The 22,858-nt window shown below is 47.9% G+C and overlaps 2 protein-coding genes across 9 annotated transcripts in view; one reads left to right on the plus strand and one right to left on the minus strand.

The window, feature by feature from the left end:
- Positions 1-3,773, plus strand: part of ARHGAP6 (Rho GTPase activating protein 6) — a 246,277-nt gene extending 242,504 nt beyond the window's left edge. For all 7 annotated transcript variants that reach the window (XM_025857723.2, XM_073902102.1, XM_073902099.1 and 4 more), the window contains one exon: positions 1,768-3,773. In XM_025857723.2, coding sequence (XP_025713508.1) covers positions 1,768-2,465 — 698 coding nt within the window. In that variant the 3' untranslated portion in view covers positions 2,466-3,773. The remainder of the gene's footprint in view (positions 1-1,767) is intronic.
- Positions 3,774-11,352: 7,579 nt separating this feature from the next.
- On the minus strand, positions 11,353-22,739 carry HCCS (holocytochrome c synthase). Of its 2 annotated transcripts, none has more exons than XM_073902114.1 (7): positions 22,610-22,739; positions 21,905-22,036; positions 19,460-19,611; positions 16,813-16,961; positions 15,889-16,008; positions 13,400-13,486; positions 11,353-12,846 (listed from the first exon to the last, which is right to left on the minus strand). In XM_073902114.1, the coding sequence occupies exons 2-7, from the start codon at positions 22,014-22,016 to the stop codon at positions 12,648-12,650; spliced, it is 819 nt and encodes a 272-aa protein (XP_073758215.1). In that variant the 5' UTR covers positions 22,017-22,036; positions 22,610-22,739; the 3' UTR covers positions 11,353-12,647. The 2 variants fall into 2 exon arrangements, with proteins under 2 accessions (XP_073758215.1, XP_025713523.1); XM_025857738.2 differs by having other exon boundaries at positions 21,905-22,048; positions 22,582-22,739.
- Positions 22,740-22,858: the final 119 nt, after the last annotated feature.

A 22,858-nucleotide genomic window follows, 5' to 3' on the forward strand; every position in this document is an offset into this window, starting at 1 on the left:
TACATCAGTCTTTCACTATATTTCATTTCACTTCCTTTGCAAGGGTTTTTAAAACATAGCTACAATCATTCTGTCCGTGCAACTTGATATCATTTGTTTAACTTCTATTTCCCACTTACTTGCCATTTTTATTGTTAAGGGCCACGTAGTATTCCAGAGTGCATACTCATAGTTTACAACCCATTTTTTTTTTTTTTGGTCATTGTTGTAATAAGTTATGCTGTCAGGAACCTCTTTCACGTACTTTTTGTTTTGTATTTTCAACGATTAATAGATTCACAAAATTTTGGAAAGCAAGTTACACATCCAGAATAGGACAGTGGGTCCAAATAATGCACCTTTCCAAGCATCCAGAGGTACAGCCCCTTCCTCGCCCACCTCAGTGCAGTTGGCAGGGGCGTTTCAACATGCGGTGCCGGCGCTGCACATCATTGGGTTTGCATTTTTGCTAAATTGAAAGCTAAATTGGGGGCACTTGGGTGGCTCAGTCGTTAAGCGTCTGCCTTCAGCTGAGGCTGTGATCCCGGGGTCCTGGGATCGAGCCCCGCACCGGGCTCCCTGCTCGGCGGGGAGCCTCCTTCTCCCTCTCCCCCTGCTCGTGCGCACCCTCGCTTGCGCTCTCTCAAATAAATAAAATCTTTAAAAAAAGAAAACAAAATTGTATTTATTATTTTCATTTGCATTTCTTTCTCACCATTATTTTCCAGTTTTTCTACTAATTAGCTGAACTTTCCCAAGCTGCTGTTTTTTTATTTTGTATTTTTATTTTTTTAAAGATTTTATTTATTTATATTTAGAGAGAGAGAGCAAGCAGGGGGAGGGGCAGAGGGGGAGAGAGAGAGAGAGAGAGAGAGAGAGAGAGAGAGAGAGAATCCCAAGCAGACTCCACGCCACGCTCGGAACCGGATGCCGGGCCCGATCTCACGACCCTGGGATCGTGACCTGAGCCGAAATCAAGAGTCGGCAGCTTAAACTGACTGAGCCGCCGAGGCGGCCCCTCCCATATTCCATTTTTAAAGCTCGGTGCATCTTTACTTTAGTGGTCTCTAAGCCGGCTGAGTTTAAGTACTGACCCATTACCTAACCACATTGCGTTGCATCCTACTAAGTGCTTTTACTACCTTTCTCCCCAAGGATAAACTATTCCAAAATGTTCTGCTCCATTTCTTTCTGCTATTTCAACTCTGCTCGGTCCCTGTTCAAATGCTCATATCTCTTGCCCAAAATGGTCTTCTCTTTCCCTGCCTGCTTTTTCATAAGTGAGAGGACTGGGCCAGTCTTTCCCACACTGGTGGCGGTGGGGTCTACACAGCAGCTGCTGTCTTCATGACCTTCTGGCCCGAGATGGGGCATTTTAGGTTCAGTTTGTTTATTCCAACACCTTTTATTGACATGGTGGAAACATCAAAGCATTATCGTTGGTGTCTCCTCAGGACTGCAAATTGCACCGAACGAGAAGAGAACATTTCCTTTACCTTCCAGGTTCAGAAGCCATGTGGAAGGGGCCTTTCCTGAAACAAATTAGTGACAAGGACTATTGAATCTAGTTTGACATCCGGATCTGGAGCTGCTCCGTGAATTGTGCCAATAACCAAAGCGTGATTTGTCATTTCCTTTCCTAGGACATGTTTCACTTTAGGCAGCGGGAGGAGTGTCCTGTGCTTTCTCAATTTTTGAAGGTGGCCGTGGGAAGGAAATAGCAGGACACATCCCGAAGAGGGATTCTACAAACTAATTCCATTTCTCGCCCTTCTCTCTGGCTTCCAGGTTCCTATGGAGACATTTTTGAGAGCAGCTCCCTCCGACCGGGGCCATGCTCCCTTTCTCAAGGGAACCTGTCCCCAAATTGGCCCCGATGGCAGGGGAGCCCCACAGAACTGGAAAGTGGCCCGCAGGTCATTCGGAGGACTCAGACCACGGCCACCATCGTGGAGTACAGGGCCTGCCCTCCCGTGTCGCGCGTCTGCAGCACGCCCCACATCCAGGGCGGTGGCAGAAGGGGTGAGCAGGCCACACCGAAGTCAGAGCAGTATTTGACTCTGAGCAGCGCCGAAGACCTCACTGAGAGTGAGCTCGATGTGGTCTGGCTGCAGAGCAGAGCCAAGCCTTTTCACCAGAGACCTCGAGAGAGTGAGAAGCGTGACAAGAGGCCTCCGCCTCCGTATCCTGGTTCCGGGAAGCAAGCTGTAGCGTCATCCCACCAGCCAGCAGAGCCGCTCTTGTGGAGGCCTCAGAGGCCAGAAGAAGGTTCCAGAACAGCGTCGGAAGAGGGAAGCCAAACAGCCGAGCGAGAGCAGCAAGCCGCTGAGCAAAAACTGAGCAGCGCCTACTCCACTTCCGCCAGCGATCAGAACAGTAAGACTTTGGGGGACCCCGACTGGCTGGATTGGCAGAGAGAGCGGTGGCAGATCTGGGAGCTCTTATCGACCGACAACCCCGATGCCCTCCCGGAAACGCTGGTATGAGCCCACCCAAGCGTGCACCCCCACGGCCCAAACAGCCTTCTGTCACTCCGTAGGGGAAGAAGTTGGTGTTGGACAAAGGGACACGTACTGGTTTTTCTTCTTTAACACTTAAAAAAAAAAAAATAACACGAGAGAAACCCAGTTCACTTAAAGATAGAGAGCACTAGTACCCTTGCCATTTATAATAAACTTCTGTTGCATAGCCAGCCTTAGGAGAAAACGGAAACAAAAACGGATGGTGATACCCAACCGGAAAACTACTCACGTTAAGATAAAACCCTTGCTTTGACATAGCTTAACTGTATTTATGTGACTTCAGTTTTGACTGTTGTATATTCTGTAACAGATTATGTATGATAATCGTATATGATATATTCACAGAAACAGAAGGAACAATTTTTCAAAATCACTTCACTTATACTGAGTAATGAGATTCTATAGAATGTTCTAGAATATGCACAAGCAGGTTTCTGTGCTTTTGCCATAGTTTTTTAGCTGGGGACAGCCCTTCCTTCAATGCCTAGGAAAAACACTAACAAAACAAACAAAACAGAGTATGCCAAGCCATATTTTTATATAGTCGTGAGATGCAAAAGAAAACGTAGTCACTGAATGCTTTTTCATATTGAATATGTTTTAAGGAAGATATTAAATTTGATACATTATGGAATATATTTTTAGAATCTGTTTAGAAAGGATTCAGTTAATCGAACAAGAGAAAGGCCGTGCCTAACAAAGAAAGAATAATTAAGAAGTTGTCCTTCCCATTTTAGATCAAATTCAATTTTATATAGACCATATATAATATATATTTATAGTGTATAATTTTTATGTATTTTTCAAAAACTACAAACTGGAATCCAACTATAAAGCGTTTAAGCATCCAAACAGTATTCAAATTACAGAAAAAAAGTTTTTCCTTTTGCCCCATAATCAGTATTAACCAAATTATAAGCAAAGCTTTGTAAAGTAAGTCACGTTTGGACAAAAACTCCAGCTTTGTATTTACATCGTGCCAAAGGCTGAGGACATGTTTTCTTCGGTAATTTTGTGTGTATCGTAAAATGCTCCTATTACATACTTCAGTAGTTTCAAGTTTTTCAACCGCAAAACCATTTTTGACCAGCAGGTGGCGATTCGCTTCAGTATTTTACGAGATTTTTTTTTCACTTCGTAAGGGAATGTGTATTATAGAAGAAGAATTTTTTATGAAACATGCTACTCTTAATTTTCATGTCGGCAATGACATTTTCCGTGGTGTTTCTTAAAGTTCTATCTTGTGCCATGATGAATAAAAAGTTAAACAAAGGCTTTGTTTCCTGGCATTAAATCTAATGCATGAACTCGCCACTTCGTTCCAGACATCCCCTTGGCTCTCCACAAGTCCAAGTGTCATTAATAGCAGCGATACTATACATATACAGCTAAAGAGCTAGTAAAAGCTATCAGATGGTTTGGGGCCACTGACACACTTAGCAAGTCATACTCATTATTTGTTGCAAGTGAAGGCTGATTGTCACTCAAGTGAAACTCAGTTGTCAGTGAGGAAGTGTTTTTGCCGCAGGCTGGAAACCCGCTGGACAGGTGGTGCCCAACACGGTCCCTGTACGTTACATCTGTCCTTTATAAAGGCCTTAGATGCTTCCTTTGTTTCAGAGCCAAAATAATGACGTCTAGACGTGGTGTCTAACGTTTCTTATTGGGCAAATGATCGGGCTGTCTTCAGGCTCTGCCACTGGGTCCAGCACCTCCGCCGCCCGCTGGGACTCGGGAAGGATTTGCCCACCGGTCTCCGGTCCTTCCTGGAGGCCCGCATGCAGCCGAAAGTCGTAAACAAGACTCTGAGCAAACACTACTTGACTGTGGATCGCGAGTTGCTCTTTTGTGTCACCCCCCCCCCATTCCTGCTCACCGTGTGTCTTCCAGGCTTTGAGTCCGACCATGAGCTGGCCAGTTCTCTGCCTCCGTTCTGGACTGAACCGCAACATGTATGGGACCCTCTTCCCACCCGGCTCCTGCCCTAACAGTTCTATTTTTTTTAAAACTTCCAGACCAAATGGCTCTGAGGTTGATGTCTGTGACAACAAAGGTCTGTCCGTCTGTTGACAGGTCTAGAGCTCCTAGCAGCAAGAAGAAAGCTCGCCTGCCGCAGACGCCTCTGCATCCCTAACACTGGGTCACTGTGCGTGCGCCTCGGGCAACGGGGCCAGTACTGCGACGGCAGAAAACGGCCAAGCGCAAATCTGTCTTCATCTAAGTAGCTATTAACATACGTTTGCTGCGGTTCTTTATAGAAAAAAAAAATCTTTTGTACCAACGGAGTTGGTGCAAATGAAGAAAACTTGTAAGTTAGCCCAGCTTGCTTCTTTGCTCACGCACATTTTCCTACACGGGGTTGGGCAGAGGAACAGCGTTGGGATTCAGTGTCGGGAGACGCGGGGGCCAAGTCCAGGCCCGTGGGCGCTGTCGGCTGATAAGCAGACCACGGTGAGGGAGGGGGGTCGGACTCCACAGAACAGAGAGGAAGGAACTGGAAGAAGAGGAGATGGAGACAGGACCACAGCTCGACCAGACAGAATGTTAAAACGGGACTAAATCAGCAGCAAATGTTCAAGACAAAAAAAAAAAAAAAAAATGCAAAGCAAAGGAAAATTCCAGTAAGGGCTGAGAATCTTCCGCACAGCCGAGGCAACAGACGGCGTAGTGCAGATGGGAGGCTGCCCAGAGGGGTCGCTGGGGTGTGCACCCCTGGCCTGCTCAGATCCCCAGTGTACCCAGGTGCTCGCAGCCCAGCCCCAAGGGAAGGTGCCCCGGAGGTGGCAGAAGGGTCAGAAGATTCTCAAAACTCAATTCAGGCAACATCTGTTCAGCCTGGAGTGACCCACTCATCCCAGTTTGCCTGCAACATCCCAGGTTTAGTAATTAATTTAAAAAAACCCACGTCCAGCTCATAGCATGGCCTGGCAGGCCAGGGGAAGGTGGGTCGGGGGGTGCAGAGCCCTCTACCTTGGCACCTCTCAGGTAGGGTCACCAGATCAGATAGAGGACACCCAGTTCAACAGTCTGATAAACGTATGACCGTATTTTAGTATGAGTATGTCCCGTGCCATATCTGAGATGTAATTATATTTAAAAAAGATTTCTTGCCCCAGATATGGCACAGGACATACTTACCATAAAAAGTATTTAAAAAGTCATTCACTGTGTATCTGACATTGAAATTGAACCGAGTGCCCATTGGCTAAGTCTGACAACCCAAATCTCCAGCCTTGATAGCCCACCTAGGCCGCAATGGCTTGAGGTCTTCACTGAGTGTCGCACGGAGCGTCACCAGTCCCGAAGGACCAACTGCACGCCTCGACTTCCATGCGGAGCCACATTCCCTGCAGCCTCCAGCCAGGTCCTCCTCCAGGGCATCTTACCCCAGCCTCCCTGGGGTCCCAGCCTTGCGGCCTCTCTTGCACGTGTCTCCCGTGTGTCTGCCCTCACCCTCTTAGCCTCCGGTTCTTGGGTCCCTTTCTGTCTCCTTCCTCCCCGCTCCTCCACACCACGGCCTCTTAGATAGCCTATAATGCACACCTCAGCACAGGCACGCCTCTGCTGCCAAACCGCTGATGCCCTCCTCCCGCTCTGGCCCACAAGACGAAGTCCCCACTCCTTGTGGTAACATCAAAGCGCTCCACACTCCAGCCTCAATCGACCTTCCGCCCATCACCTCTCCCCAACACCGTACCCCCTGCTCTGGCCTCATCCGGGAAACACCCCCTTCCCGCACGCAGAATGCGCTTTCGCACTTCTGTTCCGAGGGGCCTCGAGTGCTCCTCCCTGCTTTCCCTAGTCATCGGAAGGCTATTTTGCTTGTAAAGTTAGCGTGAATCTTCCCCTCCCATAAACATGCTGAATCATATCATTTTTCAGGCACTTGGCGCACATGGCCGTTTTTAACAAGCGTTGCTGTGCGTTCTCAGGACTGCTGCATGTCTTATCTCGAGGTCATTCCCACTCTGTCCTTGATGGCAGGGACTAGGTGCTCGGGACTGGGCAGGGACCCAGCAATACGGTTGGCATTTGATAAATGTTGGCCAAACATATGCATATGAATATGATCAGGCAGTTTCCCATGCAATGGAGAAAAAAATACAAGTCCGTTGACCTCCCAGCAAATGTAGAGATAGAGGTATGTTTGCCAAAGGCTTTTGAGGAAACGGGGGCACAGTCTGGGGAGAAGCTAATGGCGAGCACAGAGACCCTGTCTCCTAACCAGCCAGGCCTCACGAAGACGCATCGCCCAGCTCTGTGATATCTGGGACAGAGAGGGCAGGTGGCTTGGATGTGGTACCTTTCCATTCTTAAGAAAAATTTAATAGTAAACGTGGCAAGTAAATGTATATCTGCATGCTTCCTGGTTGGTGCTCACTTAATGACTGAAAAGAACAATGACCTTTTTTAAAGTGTGGGCTTCCGGGTTCAAAGAGGACGAGGTTTGAGTCCTGGCTTTGTCATTCATGAGCTGGGTGACCTCGGCCCAGCCCATTTCACTTCTCTGCCTCTCTGCTCAGGGGAGTCAGGGCATAAAAACACCTCGCCCTCGGGATTGTTCTGAGGGTTAAGGGAGAAACAACCTGGAGCAGCGCTGAATTAATGGCCAACAAATAGCAGCGAATCGGTGTCCCACGTGAGATCGCTTTAGAAGAAACAAATTGGGACCCTCTGCTGCAAGATGCTGGTACTAGTAACTAACATTTATTAACAACATCTGCTCGAACCCAAGTGTTTTACTCCACCACTCATTTAACCCCCACAAGCAATAGACAGGAACCACAACCATCCTCTCTTGTCGGAGGGCAGAGGTGACTCGGAGTGACCTCAGATGAGTTGCCCAAGGTCACACAACTATAGGGTGGCAGAACCAGGATTTGGTGGCAAGCCGTCTAGGTGCGCCAGCCTGCCATCTGGATAATTCAGAGACGCATGAACAAAGCTCTGTGGTTCTCGGAGCCCTGGGTCTCCTTCATGAAGGAAAGGGGCTCAGCAGGAACTTCCCCGGGGCAGGAGCTCCTGCCTCTGGGGTGACAACTGAGCGAAAGGGATTTAAAAATTCGTAGTGAAATAATCCTCCTGTGGGCACCGCAGTTTACTCTAAATGATTCATCTGAGTTAGGCTAAGCACGAGACACTCTCCTGGGAATGTACAAGGGTAGGAGGTGCCAGGACACAGACCTAATGCTGAATTGGCCCAGTGAGCTTGAAGAGGAGTAACCTTATTTTCCATGGTTGTGGGAGACACCCCCCTCCTGCCCCACATCATACCTGCCGGCCATAAACAAGCATTGTAAAGCTCAGGCAGCAGCTAGGAGCCATCTGAGGATGATGAAAGGAATCCCCCCTTTCAAGATGAAGCTGAAATTAAGCATGAAGGGAACAGCATGAGAGAGCTGGACTCGACCAGGCACACACTCAACCTTGCACTTGTGGTGAGAAGTCCCAGCAAGGACTCTGCTACTTGTAGCCAAAAGCATCCTGAAAATATTCCATGTCAAACCACTGGAGAGCCACGGGAACTGGCCACATGAACGTATCCAAAATGTAGAAAGAAAAAGCAAAGTGTTTAAATGATGATTCTGAGCAGAGCTCCAAACCAGTAACCTTTACTGTCCTTCAGGAGGCCACTCACTCCGATCGTGAAGTCTTCTCTCTCCACGCAGTTGCTACGTTATAGCACTCGGGTTGTCGTTTCCATGGCCCCATCACACGGGACATTGTGCATGTGACAGCATTAAGTAAAAGCTAATTATAAACCCAAGCTAGCTCCCATGTGTCCATGCCTCATCCCCCAAGTAGACATAGAAACTTCTTAGAAACTTTTAATGTCTGCTCCAGCAGCTGCTACGATCCCACTCACTATGCGAGTGTGACACCAGGGTGAACACTTGGCACAAAGTGCTGTCAGCTTCTCTTCACAAGCGTGCGCACAAGCATGAAGCATTTACCGCTTATACAAATGGCATGGCATTTTATTACGGGACCTCTGCCACAGCAGTAAGTATATCATTCTGTTAAAGGGGGAAGGAATAACTAATATGCATCGCTTTAATATGCTGTATGTTTAAGAAATTACGTAATTTTCAAAATTTTGACTGAAGTTACGAGGAATATGTGGCTTTGGAAATAATTTTTGGTACTCTTTTACGTGCGGGAAACATAACCTGTTTTAAATCTGGATACCTTTGTGATCCTGAGGACACCGTGAGCTACATTTTAGATTAGGAAGCACAGGAGCCTAATCATAACCTTTATTTTTCTCTAGCGGGACTTGCTTATGAAGTAAACCAAATGTCACCCTGCCGTGTTTCTAGTTTTCAACAGGTCAAAGACTGCTCCCTGCCTTGTCCCTATAGAGATTTTAAATACTATGAGCTTGCTTAGAGCAAGCACCCCAGTGCCTGCTAATCCTTCCAATGAACCCAAATCAGGAGGAGCCCCTGCTAGTCCACTGGCAGGCAGCTGCTCCTTGGGAGAGGGGGGCGGAGGGCGGCCCACTACGTAGACTTAATAACTTCTTTTACGCCCAGCCGCCCCCTCGGACCATCCTTTCCTTGTTGGTGATGATGAGCTGATGGCTGACATACAGGGAGCATGTCCCACTGCGGGCTCTAAGTGCTCTCAGGTGTCATCTTGCAGTACCTGGAAACAACTCTCACAGGTGGGCGCTATGGTCTGGACCTGTGCCCCCCCCACCCCAAATCCCTATGTTGATGGTACTAGGAGGCGGGGCCTTTGAGAGGTGCTTAGGTCATGAGGGTGGAGCCTCGGGATGAGATTAGCGTCTGTATAAAGGAGACTGCGGCGTGCTCTCTCGCCCCTTCCTGGGAGGAGGACCCCGGAGGAGAGGGTCTCCAGTGAACCTCCTCACCCGGCACTGAAGCCTCGCTGCCTTGACCTCGGGCCTCCCGTCTCCAGAACTGTGACCCGTGCACTTCTGTTGTTTGTTAAGTTGCGCAGCCAGTGGCATTTTGTAATAGCAGCCTCAACAGACGAAAACAGTTTTATTACTCTTTTTAAGGCTGACAAAGTTGGGACCCAAAGATCACACAGCAAGTGAAGGCTCGAGCTGGACTCTTAACTCACGTTCTTTTTTTAATTGAGGTATAATTGACCTACATTAGTTTCAGATGTATAATGTAATGATTTGATATTTGCATATATTGGGAAATGAATAGTTACAGAATTTTTTTCTTTTGATGAGAACTTATTTTTTAAAGATTTATTTGAGAGAGAGAATGACAGAGAGAGCATGAGAGGGGGGAAGGTCAGAGGGAGAAGACTCCCCGCCGAGCAGGGAGCCCGATGCGGGACTCGATCCCGGGACTCCAGGATCATGACCTGAGCCGAAGGCAGTCGCTCAACCAACTGAGCCACCCAGGCGCCCTTGATGAGAACTTTTTAGATCCACTCTCTTAGCAACTTTCAAAGATGCAATACGTGACATCCTTATGACTGCTTTTATACCCGAGACTTGTACCTCTCAACCTCCTTCACAAATTTCACCCCCCACCCCCGCCACGTTTGGCAGTGATTAATCTATTCTTTGTACCTATGAGCTCGGTTTTTTTTTTAGATTCCACATGTAAGTGAGAGCATATGCTATTTGTCTTTCTCTGTCTTATTTCACTTAGCATGAAGCCCTCAGGGTCCATCCATGTTGTCACGAATGGCAAGATTTCCTTCTTTTTTACGGCTGAGTGATAGTCTACTGTGTATATTGTATTTTCTTCATTCATTCATCTGTTGGTGGACACTTAGGTTGTTTCCATGTCTTGACTATTGCAAATAATGCAGTGAACATGGGGGCACATGTACCTTTTGGAGGACATGCATTGTTTTGTCACCGCACGTGGCCTTAAGCCTATGAAGACACACACGGTCCATAGTACAAGTCCCATAGTCACTGTGGAGTGGAGGCATGAAGTGTGCATCTCTTCACTTTAGCTAGGAAGGAGAAACTCTGGTAGAGGATGAACTCAAATCGGTAACTATACATTCAATATATATTAAAAAATACTTAAGTAAACTTGCACCCCCTAGATTACCACAGGCTGTTTTTAAATTAGGATTCTTGGACTTACCATCATTTCATTTACAGACTGTCCCTCAAAAGACTGAGTACCTCGCGGGTCAGGGCTGCCCTTTTTGCATTTCCTATTCCCGGGGCGATGCAGAGGGCACAGCTCCCTAGACACAGGGAACTGCTAGGAATGCTCCAGTTTCATATACAAGCCCAGTTCCAACCCCACCCTGTTCACTAATACTTGGCCTTAGGACAGTTCTGATTCTGAACAGGGCTAACACCGTAGAGAGAAGACTTAGCCTAAAACCCCGGAGAACATCCACAATGAATTTTAAGTTCTAAATGAAGCCTCCTCTCAGAGGAGGGGAGTATTGACCCCTGGACACGAATGAGCAGGTACGATCTAGCCCCAAAAGAGCTCTGAAACCCAGTAGGCTGTTGTCTTTTCCAGGAGTGGTGGAAGGTGGAATGGCATTGACCTCGTCCTCAGCTCTGCTCGACGGTTTACTACAGGGGTGGTTTTTCTCAAGAACGAGTACAGCTCTTCGGGGGGGGGGGGCGGGAACCCCTGCCTAGGGCTCAATTTTCAGTTTCCAGTTACACCACTTTGTTTCCCATAATGATGCCTTATCCTACACTTACTCAGTAGCACGGAGGACCAAAAAAAATATGCCAACAGTAATTCTTTTTCTCAGTAGCTTAAAACGTGATTAAGAGAGGGGGAAAACGGCCGCTAGCAGGGAGACTACAGCATGACTTCTGGGAAGGTTCTCTCTGCAGAAATAATTGCGACATGGGAAGTGACTCTGAAAATCCAAACCTGGGAACTATCAATCAGCTTTATTTTATTTTAAAATATACAAATATTTTGACATGTAGAAGATTTTCAAGTTGTTCGATTTTGAAAACACCACACAAAACCAACACAACAAAAAAATCGGTATCAAATGAATCACTCGACTGCCAGTTCCTTCAACTAACTTAACGCCAGACTCCAGGGAAATCAAAAGAATATTATCAACACTTAAGAAAACCCCCAAGAGTCATTTGTAACATGCTGTAGGTAGAACAACCAGTTTATGAATCAATGGTAGAAAGAATTTCAACGGCAAACTTTGAGCTCCCTGAAAAAAATCTGCACCGAGACAGTGAGTCGATGAAACATTCTGTATCTGGAGAAGAACACTCTTCTTGTAAATCCTAACACTCAACAACATAGAATCGTGTTTCCGAGAGGGACCGTCCTGGTGCTGCGATTAGCGCCAAGCCTTCAAGGTTCTGGTGAGGCCGGCTGGAGGGAGGGCTTCAGGCAGGAGGAGCAGGACTCAGGGGGGGGGGAATAAACTGTCAAATGCCGCAGGCAGTGAGACGTGCTTGCTGGGAGCAGAGGTACGGAGCAGGGTAGTGGGAGTTAAAATGAGAATCTTTTAAAAAGTGAAAACACAGATTCCAATGCACGTGCATCATCAAACCATGGGGGAGTTGAAACTATTCTAGAACAAGGTCCAGCCTGAAAAATTCTCACAATTGAGAATCTGGAGCCAAGATGCGCTCTCGATTTGCTGAGGGCATTGCCAGTGGATAGCTCTGCGTCTTCTTAAGGGCGTGCTGCTCTTGTAGGGACAGTGAGACGCTGGTAACGTTTTCAAAAGCAGAACTACTTATTTGTAATAAATAGTATTAGTTCAAATACCTGGCCAGCTAAAAGCTCCTCAGCAGAACGTGGGCTTTCAGATCTACGTCTCAAGTATTCCTGAGAAAGAGTAAGGAGAAAAGCAGCTCTCTTCACATGACAAGAAACCTTCTTTTTCAGATGCTGCTCACTTTTCTAGATTAAATACACAGGCAATACTGCAGCTGAAGGAAAAACCAAGGGAGCGCGCTTCCCACTTAGGCCAAGTGGGAAGGAAACCTCCAACTACCTGCTACAGACCGCACGAGGTAAAAACCAAAGAACGCGGCACAGGGCACCCTCACCACGGGACGTGAAAGGCGTCCTCACCTACTTGCCATTCCCACTACATCATGAGAGCAATTCAGTTTGGGGAAAATAGTTTAATGTATTGCTTGGGAAAAAAACAGTTTCTCTTTCCCCATCTCTAACAAAGCCGCGGTTAGGAAGTCCAGCGCCACCACGCGACCTTCATCCTGTCCCACACCGCCGAGAGCGAGTCCAAGGCGGGCCGGACGTCCAGGGCGGTGAACTGGTAGTCCCGGCTGACCTCCCCGCCGTCGTAGTAGTCGATGACGTACCTGACCTCCGTCCCACAACGGTCGATGATCCAGTCGTGCCTGTCGAAAGGCAACTCGTAGCTGAAATGAAAACATGTTTGCGAGCATGAAAACTCCTGCTCTCGGGGTCGAAGGTCTAACCAGGACGTGAGGCTCGAAGCACCCGTCTACTGTGTTGAAGACAGTGCCGCAGAGCCGTGATGAGCCCACGTCAGACGACGGCTCATTTGCCCGCAAGGCAACACGGTCTACAGGAAAGAGACCAGGCCAGGGAGGTCGGCTGAGACACTGCAGAGCTCCCAGGGCGACCTAAGAATCGGTCTAGGCTGGCAGAAAAGAGGGGGATGCTGAGTGCCCAGATGCAGAGAGACCGCGGGAGGAGAAGCGGACAGTTCCGAAAACACAGAAGACAACTCAGCTCAGGGCTACGATAATCAGACAGGGAACGACGCACGAAACCTGAAGAAGTCTGCCCACCAACAGGCAAACTTGAGGGAGAGGGAGAGATCTCCAGCTGAATCCTGATAACATTTTGGAAGATGGCACTGCAGTTCTGAGTGCTTGGCTTGGGTGCCAAGGGAAAGCGGACCCTGACCTGAGGAACGTACGATAACATTTCTGCACTGCCACTCACCCCATCCAGGAACGAATTCTTGCCCTTGGTGAATACTCTTTCGCTTTACCTCCAAACCGGATCAATGATGGACCACAAGGACACTCCCTAGAAATTTCCAAACAAGAAAAGCCTATTAAAATATTTTCCCTCTGTTGAGAAATGTGATGTTGCAGTTTCTCGACAACACACATTTTTCTGTATGCATTTTACATAATTTCATGTTTATAGAGTGAGAGAACTTTCAAAACAATTCAAAGAAATACCCCTATTTGATAAAAATATTGCTCTGTATTTCTGGTTCAAGGACGCTGCACCACCTCCACTACATTCCGAATACAGCAATCTTGCCAGGAGTCAGGAAGGGGACTCTCCACTTGCTGGGGGTGGGTACAGGTATATTCTCAGGGGAAAAAAAAAAGAAATGTTAAGTATTGGGCATTACACTCGACTTTCACACCCGGCAGCAGGGTTTTTCTTTTTTTTAAACAAATAAAAGAACATCCTCCACTCTTCTTCCATTTGAAACCAATGAACAAGCCTTTTTGAAGAAAAATGCTGGAAGAATCCCTAAGAACAAATGAAATTAGTGCTGGACCAGTTCCTTAGGTAAGTAAAGACGGGAGGCCCCCTATCTTGTTAGCTGCTGTCACTGTTAGGAGGGGCCCCAGCCTTGCTGGGCCTAACGACGTGGGAGGGAGAGAACAAGCCCCCGTGTGACCGAGCCCTACGTGAGGCCCCTCGGCCTTACTTTACTTCCTGCTTTATTGACTACTCACTAGCAGCTCTTCTCAAGAGGGTCACTGGCAAAGTAGTATACTCAACCCAGGCAGGCTTTCCCCTGGAGGCTGTAGCAGGTGTCTTTAAAAGGCCGACCTAATTCTGAGGGACCCTGAAAAATGACTAGAAGGGGGGCTGAAACCAACAAAGTGGAACCTCCTTGTGTGTCTTCTCTCTGCCCCAACGCCCCGCTACACGTAGTTAGCAGGTGGCTTTCGCTCCAGCACACGTTCGGACACTTGCGGCTCACTTCACTAGAGAGCTGGGAGGGGGACAGAGCTGAGTCCTGCTGGCCTTGGGTTACCGAGAAGGGAATCCTGGTTGCTGAGCCATTCCCTCCTCACACGGACCCCTCCCAGGCCTGGTGACTGCCCAGGACACCCAGGGAGTGCTACTAATGAACCTCAGAGCCCAAATACTAAAAAAAAAACCCAGAACATCTTAACAAAATCATTCAGTGGACTTTAGCCAAGAAGTTAATCACTTTTATTATGAATTTATTTTTATTTTTTTTAAAGACTTCATTTATTCAAGACCGAGGAGGCAAAGAAGCAGGGGGAGGAGCAGACTCCCTGCACGGAGAGGAGCAGAGGCAGAGGGAGAAGCTGACTCCCCGCCGAGCAGGGAGCCCGATGCGGGACTCGATCCCGGGACTCCAGGATCATGACCTGAGCCTAAGGCAGACAGACGCTTAACCGACTGAGCCACCCCAGGCGATCCTGTCATGAATTTAAAATGTAATCCGCCCGTGATGATACAATCTGGCTTTTTGCGCTGACATTCCCCACCCCTACCCTTCTCGAGGTGGACTCCTCAAACCAGTAGCATCTGTGTTGTTCTGGAAATGCCCAAGTCTGGGCCTCACCCCAGATCTACTGATTGAGAAACCCTGGGGGTGGGGGCCCAGCACTCAGTGTTTTAGTAAACCCGTACGCAATGCCGACGCAGCTCAAGTATGAGGACGACTGCTCGAGCTGACTGATGGTCCATCGCTGCCAACACACTCGACTGCAGTCACCTATTCTCTCCGAGAAAAAGGCCCACGTGCTAAGACAACCCTCGATGTTTAGTCCTAATGGGGATTCAATGCTGCTAAGGGAACAGAACCACTTTTCTTATCAGCTTTGGGGCAGAGAGCATTGTACCATTTCCCATCCCACATGCTGTGCCTTCAGTGGAAAGCGGCATTCCTCCCACTGAAAGGTGGGGTCTACAGCCCCTCCCCTTGAACCTGGGCAGACTTGTGGGACAGCTGAGGCCAGGTCATCAAGGGAGATGTAGCTTCCCTGGAGCCTTCTGGAATTCTAGCTCTGGGAACCCAGCCACCACAGCAGCCACAATGAGAGGTTGTAGGGAGGTGTCCTGGCTGACAGCCGGCATCAATCACCAGATGAGTAAATGGTCCAGCCTTCAGAGAATTCCAGCCCACGGCTGTCAAGCCATCCCTGATCAGAACCTGGCCGAGGCCCTAGACACTGGGAGCAGAGACGAGCCATCCCTGCTCCGTCCTTTCTGCACTTGGGACCCACCGAATCCATAAGCGTAACAAAATGCTTGCCATTTCACACAGCTGCGTGGGAGTGGTCTATCACTAGTCACTGACGCAGGCCCACCACCTAAAATGTATTATATAACACGCTGTTGGAATAAAAGGTTCAAACTCTAGAAAGCTGGGATAAAATAAGAAAGATGCTGGAAGGATGGCTGTTTAAGATCTCAGACATACTTACGCAGCATGAAGGGCTTCCCACTTCAAAATCTCCTTCCAGGCTTGCTCGTTGTTCTGATTGTGAATCCTGATGATATTATACATGTCTCTCTGACTAATATCATCCTCCTTCCACTTCCACCTAGGAAAGAACGTCCGCTAAAGCACGATACACCTTACTGAGGATTCTGCACTATCAATGCACATATCCGTTTCACCTATAGTGACCAAGAACCACTTACACACATATCAAAGGACCATAAGGTGACAGTTTTTCAGTCAGTACCACTGATTAATGACTCCCCAACTTTAAGTATTTTCCATAATGGTATTTTTTAAAAACTAATGGCGATGATGGGTTAACCTTATGTGTCAACTTGACTAGGCCATGTGGGGCGGGGCCAGATATTTGGGCAAACACTATTCTGGGTATGTCTGTGAGAGTGTTTTGGATGAGAATAACATTTAAACGGGTAAAACAGAGTGCTCTCCCTAACGTGGGTGGGCCTCATCTGATCAGTTGAAGGTCTAAATAAAACAGGAATGAGCCTCCTGCAAATAAAAGGGAGCTCTTCCTGCCTGATTGCCTTTGAACTGGGACACTGGTTTTTTTCCTGCCTTTGGACTGGAATGAAAACATCAGTTCTTCCTGGGTCTCCAGCCTGCAGACCATGGGACTTCTCAGCTTCCATGATCACGTGAGTCAATTCCTTATAATAAATCTCTGTGTATAAGAACACATCCTGTTAGGTCTGTTTCTCTGGAGAATCCCAACTAATACACTGGCCTTGCATTTAAATTCTTTTAAGTCTGAAAAAATCAGTTGAATATTATATACGGATTAGCTTACAAAAACTTTATGTTTGGGGATGAAAACCTCTTTAACATTTAATTCTTAAATGAATTTGATGAGCAAATTTATACTCTCAGTAATATGCTCACTCACCCTTTCCGTAACATTGCATTCCAAAACATCTGCTCGGAAGGATAAACCCACTTTTTCTCCGAATCTGCTCTCGGAATGGATGACTCCTCTCTCACAGTAGACAGTGCAAACGGCTGATCGGGGGCCGGCATCTGATTAGGTGGTGGCATCTAGGTAAATTAAGCAGATTTTTTTAAATGTTGGAAATAGGACATAAAGTAGAAACAAACAATAATAATCAATGACTTTCTGGAAAGCAATGCATCACACACAAGGTACAGGTTCCCTATTATGCCAGTGATGGCAAAAGTTCAGCTCTCCCAGATAATTTGGCTGTTCTGAAGAGTCGGAGTTCCAAAGGTTTTCCTTCTTGTTGAAGTTCTCACAAATGGTAAATACACACTGCGGTTAACATTCTTTGTCTCTTTCTCCCCAAGGATTAAGAAGTAAAAACTAGTATCATGACTGTAGACGTTTCTAAAAACCTTTCTATGACGAGCTTTTCAAAAATGACTGTTCACTCTTCTGAGGAAAAATCTCATAAAATATAGGTATACCACCACTTTCTTTTAAAATATTCGTGGGGCACCTGGGTGGCTCAGTCGTTAAGTGTCTGCCTTCGGCTCAGGTCATGGTCCCAGGGTCCTGGGATCGAGCCCCATATCGGGCTCCCTGCTCAGCGGGAAGCCTGGTTCTCCCTCTCCCGCTCCCCCTGCTTGTGTCCCCTCTCTTGCTGTGTCTCTCTCCATCAGATAAATAAATAAAATCTTAAAAAAAAAAAATTCTTTACTTTTAGGATCTTGCCGATGCTTTCGGTCTCCGGACCGAATACATTATAGAGCAGCGACACCACAAGCCTCCTTCCTCGCAGACACAAGGGGCAGCAACACTGTCGTGCAAACGCCTTCCCTGGACCAGCGTTCTCACCCCAGGCACCGCTGCCATTTGGAGCTGGACGACTTATGGTGATGGGGGTCTGTTCTGAGCACTGTAGGATTTTTAGCAACCTCCCTGGTCTCTACCCAACAGTACCCCTCCCAAGCTATGACAACCAACGTCCTCCCAGGGGCAAAATCACACCTGGTTGAGAACCCCCGGCCTAGAACTTCTTTTGTGTTGCAAGTATGAAAGATCTTCTAGCAGATGCACATTTATCACTAAATCACGATACGGGCCCCCCCCCCCCGCCCCAGCTAGAATGACGGTAGCGGGAGAACCGGGTATGCCAGGCACCACACTGAGCATTTTCCCTGCATCGTCACCACAGGGGGTTGAAGGACACATGTCAGAGGCAGCTGGGATTCAGTCTGGGACCTGCTGCTTCCTAGCTGAGTGATGTGGGGCAAACTGCATGCTCGCCCGTTCTCAGTGGCTTCAGCTCTAAAGATGGGGACGAGGGTTACTGGAGGGTGTGTATGGTGCTTAGCACAAGGGCTACAGATATCACCAGAAGAAATGCTGGCTGTTATTAATATTCTTGCTACAGGTAACGATCCCATGGGTAAAAGTCTAGGTCTGTGGGGTTCCAAAAGGCCCATGTTCTGACCCACTAGACTATTAGAGATTATCTAGAACAGTAGTCTTACGGGGGCACTTTTAGAAATATCTGGAAACACATTAGGTTGTCGTGACTGAGAAAAAGAGGGTGCTCCTGGCATCTGGCAGGTGAAGACCAGGGATGCTGCTAATATCCTACAAAGCACAGGACAGTGCCCTACTGCAAGGAACTGTCTGGCCTCAAACATCAACGGTGCTGCCCTGATCTTGTCCACCTTCTTCCTCAACACACCAGTTTCCTAATAGCTTGGCAGGGTCATTACTGAGTGTTGAGGCTGAATGTTTGTGTCCCTCCAAATTTACTGAATCTGCCAGCACCTTCCAATAGGACTTCTCAGCCTCTGGAACTTCGAGAAAGAAATGTCCATTGTTTACAAACCACCCACTTGATGGTACTGTTATAAATGTTATGTTATATGACATACACACACACACACACACACCCCTTCGCTTCCAGACTAAATATTTCTAGTTCCTTCAAATGTTAGGCAATATGTCTAAATACTTCTGATAACCCTGGCCTTCTAAGAAGCCTATTCTGGCCTTCCAGAGTACAGATCTGAGTCTGTCTGTCTCTCCATTAAAATGTGATTTCAAACAAGAAACCTCCATTTCCTACACTATCACAGAATGCGGTGAGGCCATGCTTGTCTTGTCCTTGCTTTCTCAGCGGCATCCCACTGGTGGCTGCCCCGTGACGCTGTACCACACCAGCAACTCTCACACAGGCTGGTACCCGGCTGTGCTGGAAAACAGAGCCTAATCAGGCATCGTGCCTATGAGGTTTCCCAAGACCAGAAACACCTTTACCAATTCTAGCTGCACTCCTAATGGGATTTCCCGCCTTCCACTATCTCTAAAGGAAACATTCCTTTGGCGTGGCTTCTTTCCAGTCAGCCTACTCTGGCACTTCATGATCAGTGTTCCCTTTATCAGGCACTCTCTGAAACTACAATTAGCGATGCATTCAGGATTTTCAATATGGATGGAATATCAGACTTATTTCAAAAGGAAAGGAGAATTAATCCTAGCAGTCAGCAGTCTGTCTTGGGAGTTCATGAAAGCATCTCGGCAGAAAATGTTCCAGGAAGAGGGGCTGGGTGTGAATTACCAGATTAGAAGGATCTAGGTTCTCCTTATTCTCAGCCACAGCGCCCGTAACAGGACATTCCACGTACTCATACGCACGATCTTGGTGGGAGGGCACAGAGTTCATTTTGTTCTCACAAGTTGGGTTAGATGGCTCTGTGCTCACAGGACAGCCTGAAATAAATCAAGTAAAAAAGTGTCACCACAAAGGCAGGACATCTGGCTCTCTCAATCCTGGCCCTAAAGAGCTGGATTTCTGACCAGTGATCACCATCAAAGGCAAAGCCAGGTTTCTATGGTTCCAAGTTGCCAAGAGCCAGGCTAGCTAACATTGTAATATCCTATAGACCAGAAGGTTCTACAAATTTACTTTCCCCTTGAAAGAGAAATGGGTACCCATTCCCTTACTGTGTCATGCCCCCAGCAAAAACAAACAAATCTCAACATTTGCAAAAGAATGTATTGTGCATTCCGTGGTTTTAGAGATGGGCTAGTAGGTACCTGCGTGGGTTCCCAGCAGCGAGCTGTCACGGAGGAACCTAAGCAGAGGCCCAGCCATGTTTTACCGGGTCTCCCTGACTTTCAATTCAGATTCCAGACAAGGCCCAGCCCTGATGAGGACACAGGACGCCAGGCTTACTGACGCCTCTCTCAGGTACTGGAGACAGAAGATGGAAATGAGCAGAGGAGCCTTCAAAAAGGCTCCTGGAGAAAAGTCTGAATGCCCCTCTGCTTGTGCTTTGCTCCAGGATAGAAACAAGGCACAGAAAACTACCCCTTGATGGGGTTCTATTCCCCATCAATTGATAGCAAGCATTTAGCAAGAAAAGGCACATATTAAGGAAAATGTTCCATAGTCCATGTAGGGTCCAGATGCCACTTAAGAGGGAAGGTCTGAACCTACAAGAGCAGCAGCAGAAGGGGCAGCTGATGTCCAAGAATCCAGGTGCTACTGGAAGCAAGTGTGGAGATTGAGAAGCTGGTCTTACACTGCGGAGAGGGGGCAGGCACGGGGAGGGCCACGGCCCAGGAAGACAGCTGCCCAAGTAAGGGGCCCTTGTGTTAGGCAGCAGCAGTAACACCAAGAATATGCTGGATGCCCTCCACACCAAAGACAAGTTTCCTTTCACTTCCTTTCCCATTTCTCCTCGCAGACCCTCATTCCCTAGGACCCTTTACAGCTGTCCACTTGAGGGGTGAAGGGAGACTTGCTCTACCACCTTTCTGCTCCCATTCAAGAGTGCCAATCTCTCCTGGGTCACTGATCCCAGCTGGGTGTGAGAAAATACTGATATATTTCCCATATAACCAGGAGCCCCTTTAGCCGCCTACAAATATCCACATTCTTTACTTATGCAAACAAATCTGACTGACGACTCTTCTGGATACACAGTAAATGAAATAAAACCATATTCAGGGCTCTATGATCTACCCGGGGACACTCAGAGTAGGAACACATCAGCTCTGTCCAACTGTCTCCATTCTTCCTGTACAGAGAAACCCTGGAAGAGCACTGGGTCTGTCCTTGTCCAAGGTCACAGAGTTGTTGCTGGCTTTGCCACTTATTAGATGTGTGGCTTTTAAGTTTCCTGAATAAAAAATACGGAGAAAACCTACCACACAGGATTACGAGGATGAGAATGTATACTCCATTAGGCAAAGGATTTTTTGTTCTATACGTTGCTCTTCTCTCAGCGAAAAAACAAAACCCAGCAGTGCTTGGCACAGACTGGGCAGCGAGTAAAATCTTGCTGAATGACCAAGGGAATCAAAGAGTACAATGCAAGGAACTGTTTTTCAGGTCATACTTTTATATAAACAATCTAAAGCAAATGTGGACCATCCATTCTCACCTCTGCACCCAAGGAAAGAACAGCACGGCCGTAAGCAATGACTTACTTTTACAAAGATGAATAATGCAACAGATGTAAAGTTGCCTTGACAGATAAAGACAGATCTAGACCAAGGTTTCTCAACCTTAGCACTCTTGACATTTGGGGCCAGGAGATTTTTTGTCGCAGAGGTGTACTGTGCACTGCAGGATGTTTACCAGAACTCCTGGCTTCTACTCACTGGATGCAACACCTCCTCTCAGTTTTGACCAACAAAAATGTTTCCAGACATTGCCAAATGTTATCCCCCTGGGTGGGGGAGAACGGGGGTGGCCACCCAGGTTGAGAAACGCTAACTGCAAACTTTGAGGGGTAAGGGTTAACGTATGGAGCCATCACTCCACTCTCATGCACTATCTTACTTGTCACAATAGCCCTGTGAAATATTATTATATCCTCATCTTTCAGACGACAAGTTGCGACTTAGAAAAGTATTGTCTACAGTCTCATACCTTGTAAGTAGCACCATAAGGAGAGAACTCACCTTGCCCCACTAGCGTGTTATGCTGCCTCTCCCTCAAAATCCTTTTGAGAATTCTCTTTTGTTTTTATTTTCTAGACAAAGGGTCAATTACCTTTCATTTTCCCTTCATGCATGGGACATCCTGAAGGCGGGGATGCCGTCTGATGATCTGAAGCATCTGAGGTCTGAACTGCAACAGCAGGGGTAGATGCAGACAAACCCATGGTTGGAACCGCCGCGCTGACTGCAAACAATTCTAAACTCAAACGTGCCAAAACAAAAAGACAGATTAATGCCCGATGCCTGGACTCCGACCGCTCCCTTGGTCTTCCTAATCTGCCCAACCCTTTTTCTTCCTCCTTGTCATTCTGATGTAAATCTACAGCGCAAGGTATCCACTTCGAGGGATAGCTTTAATGTATTAACCCCTTTGGGCAATACTAGTGTGAAATGTACACCACGCCAACCTTTAGGGGCACGTTTCTAAGATGTGCGGATTTTGGGGGTGAGGTGAAGGGGGGGTCCCTGAGAAACTACGTCACGGAGAGGGAGTGTAGGTCTGGGTAACAGGGAGCCCTAAACGTGGTGACCCAGAGGGGAGTCCAGACTACACCGCCACACCCGGGCTTAGAAAAGGATTGGGACACAGGGCAGGGTACAGCGCCGAAAAGGGATTCGAGGAAGGAAGGAGGGAAGGAAAGGACCTCCGAGGGGGGAAAGCGGCCAAAGTCGTCTTCATACGGCCCCTCCGCGTCCCACCTGCTCCAGTCCCGGGACCCCAAAACCCACCGGCCTCAGCCAGCCTGCTACTCCGCACCTGACTCCTGTCCCGAGCGGCTCCGAGGAACCGGCCCCGCCTCTAACCGCCAGCCCGCGGCCGCCTTCTCCTCCTTCGGTCACCGCTATCGTCGCGGTCACCGCTGGCGCCCCAGCGCACCGCTACTTCCTTTTCCGAAGGCGGGACTTCCGGGCGCGCGGGAGGCGGGGCGCGGGCTAAAGAGGTAGGGCTTCCGTCGAGCACGCAGAAGCGGGTCCGCCCCCTCCCTCCTCGACCTATAAGTGCGAG

This window comes from Callorhinus ursinus, unplaced genomic scaffold (assembly GCF_003265705.2).
Source record: "Callorhinus ursinus isolate GAN/ISIS: 27379988/994484 unplaced genomic scaffold, GSC_fseal_2.0 scaffold16, whole genome shotgun sequence".
In the NCBI taxonomy this organism is placed as follows: Eukaryota; Metazoa; Chordata; class Mammalia; order Carnivora; family Otariidae; genus Callorhinus; species Callorhinus ursinus.

Coding starts and splice junctions, on each gene's coding strand:
- HCCS (XM_073902114.1), bottom strand. CDS start 22,016: ATGGGTTTGTCTGCATCTACCCCTGCTGTTGCAGTTCAGACCTCAGAT. Junction 19,612..21,904: donor GCATGAAGGGAAAATGAAAG/GTAATTGACCCT, acceptor GATTTATTTCAG/GCTGTCCTGTGAGCACAGAG. Junction 16,962..19,459: donor ACCTAGATCCTTCTAATCTG/GTAATTCACACC, acceptor TAATTTACCTAG/ATGCCACCACCTAATCAGAT.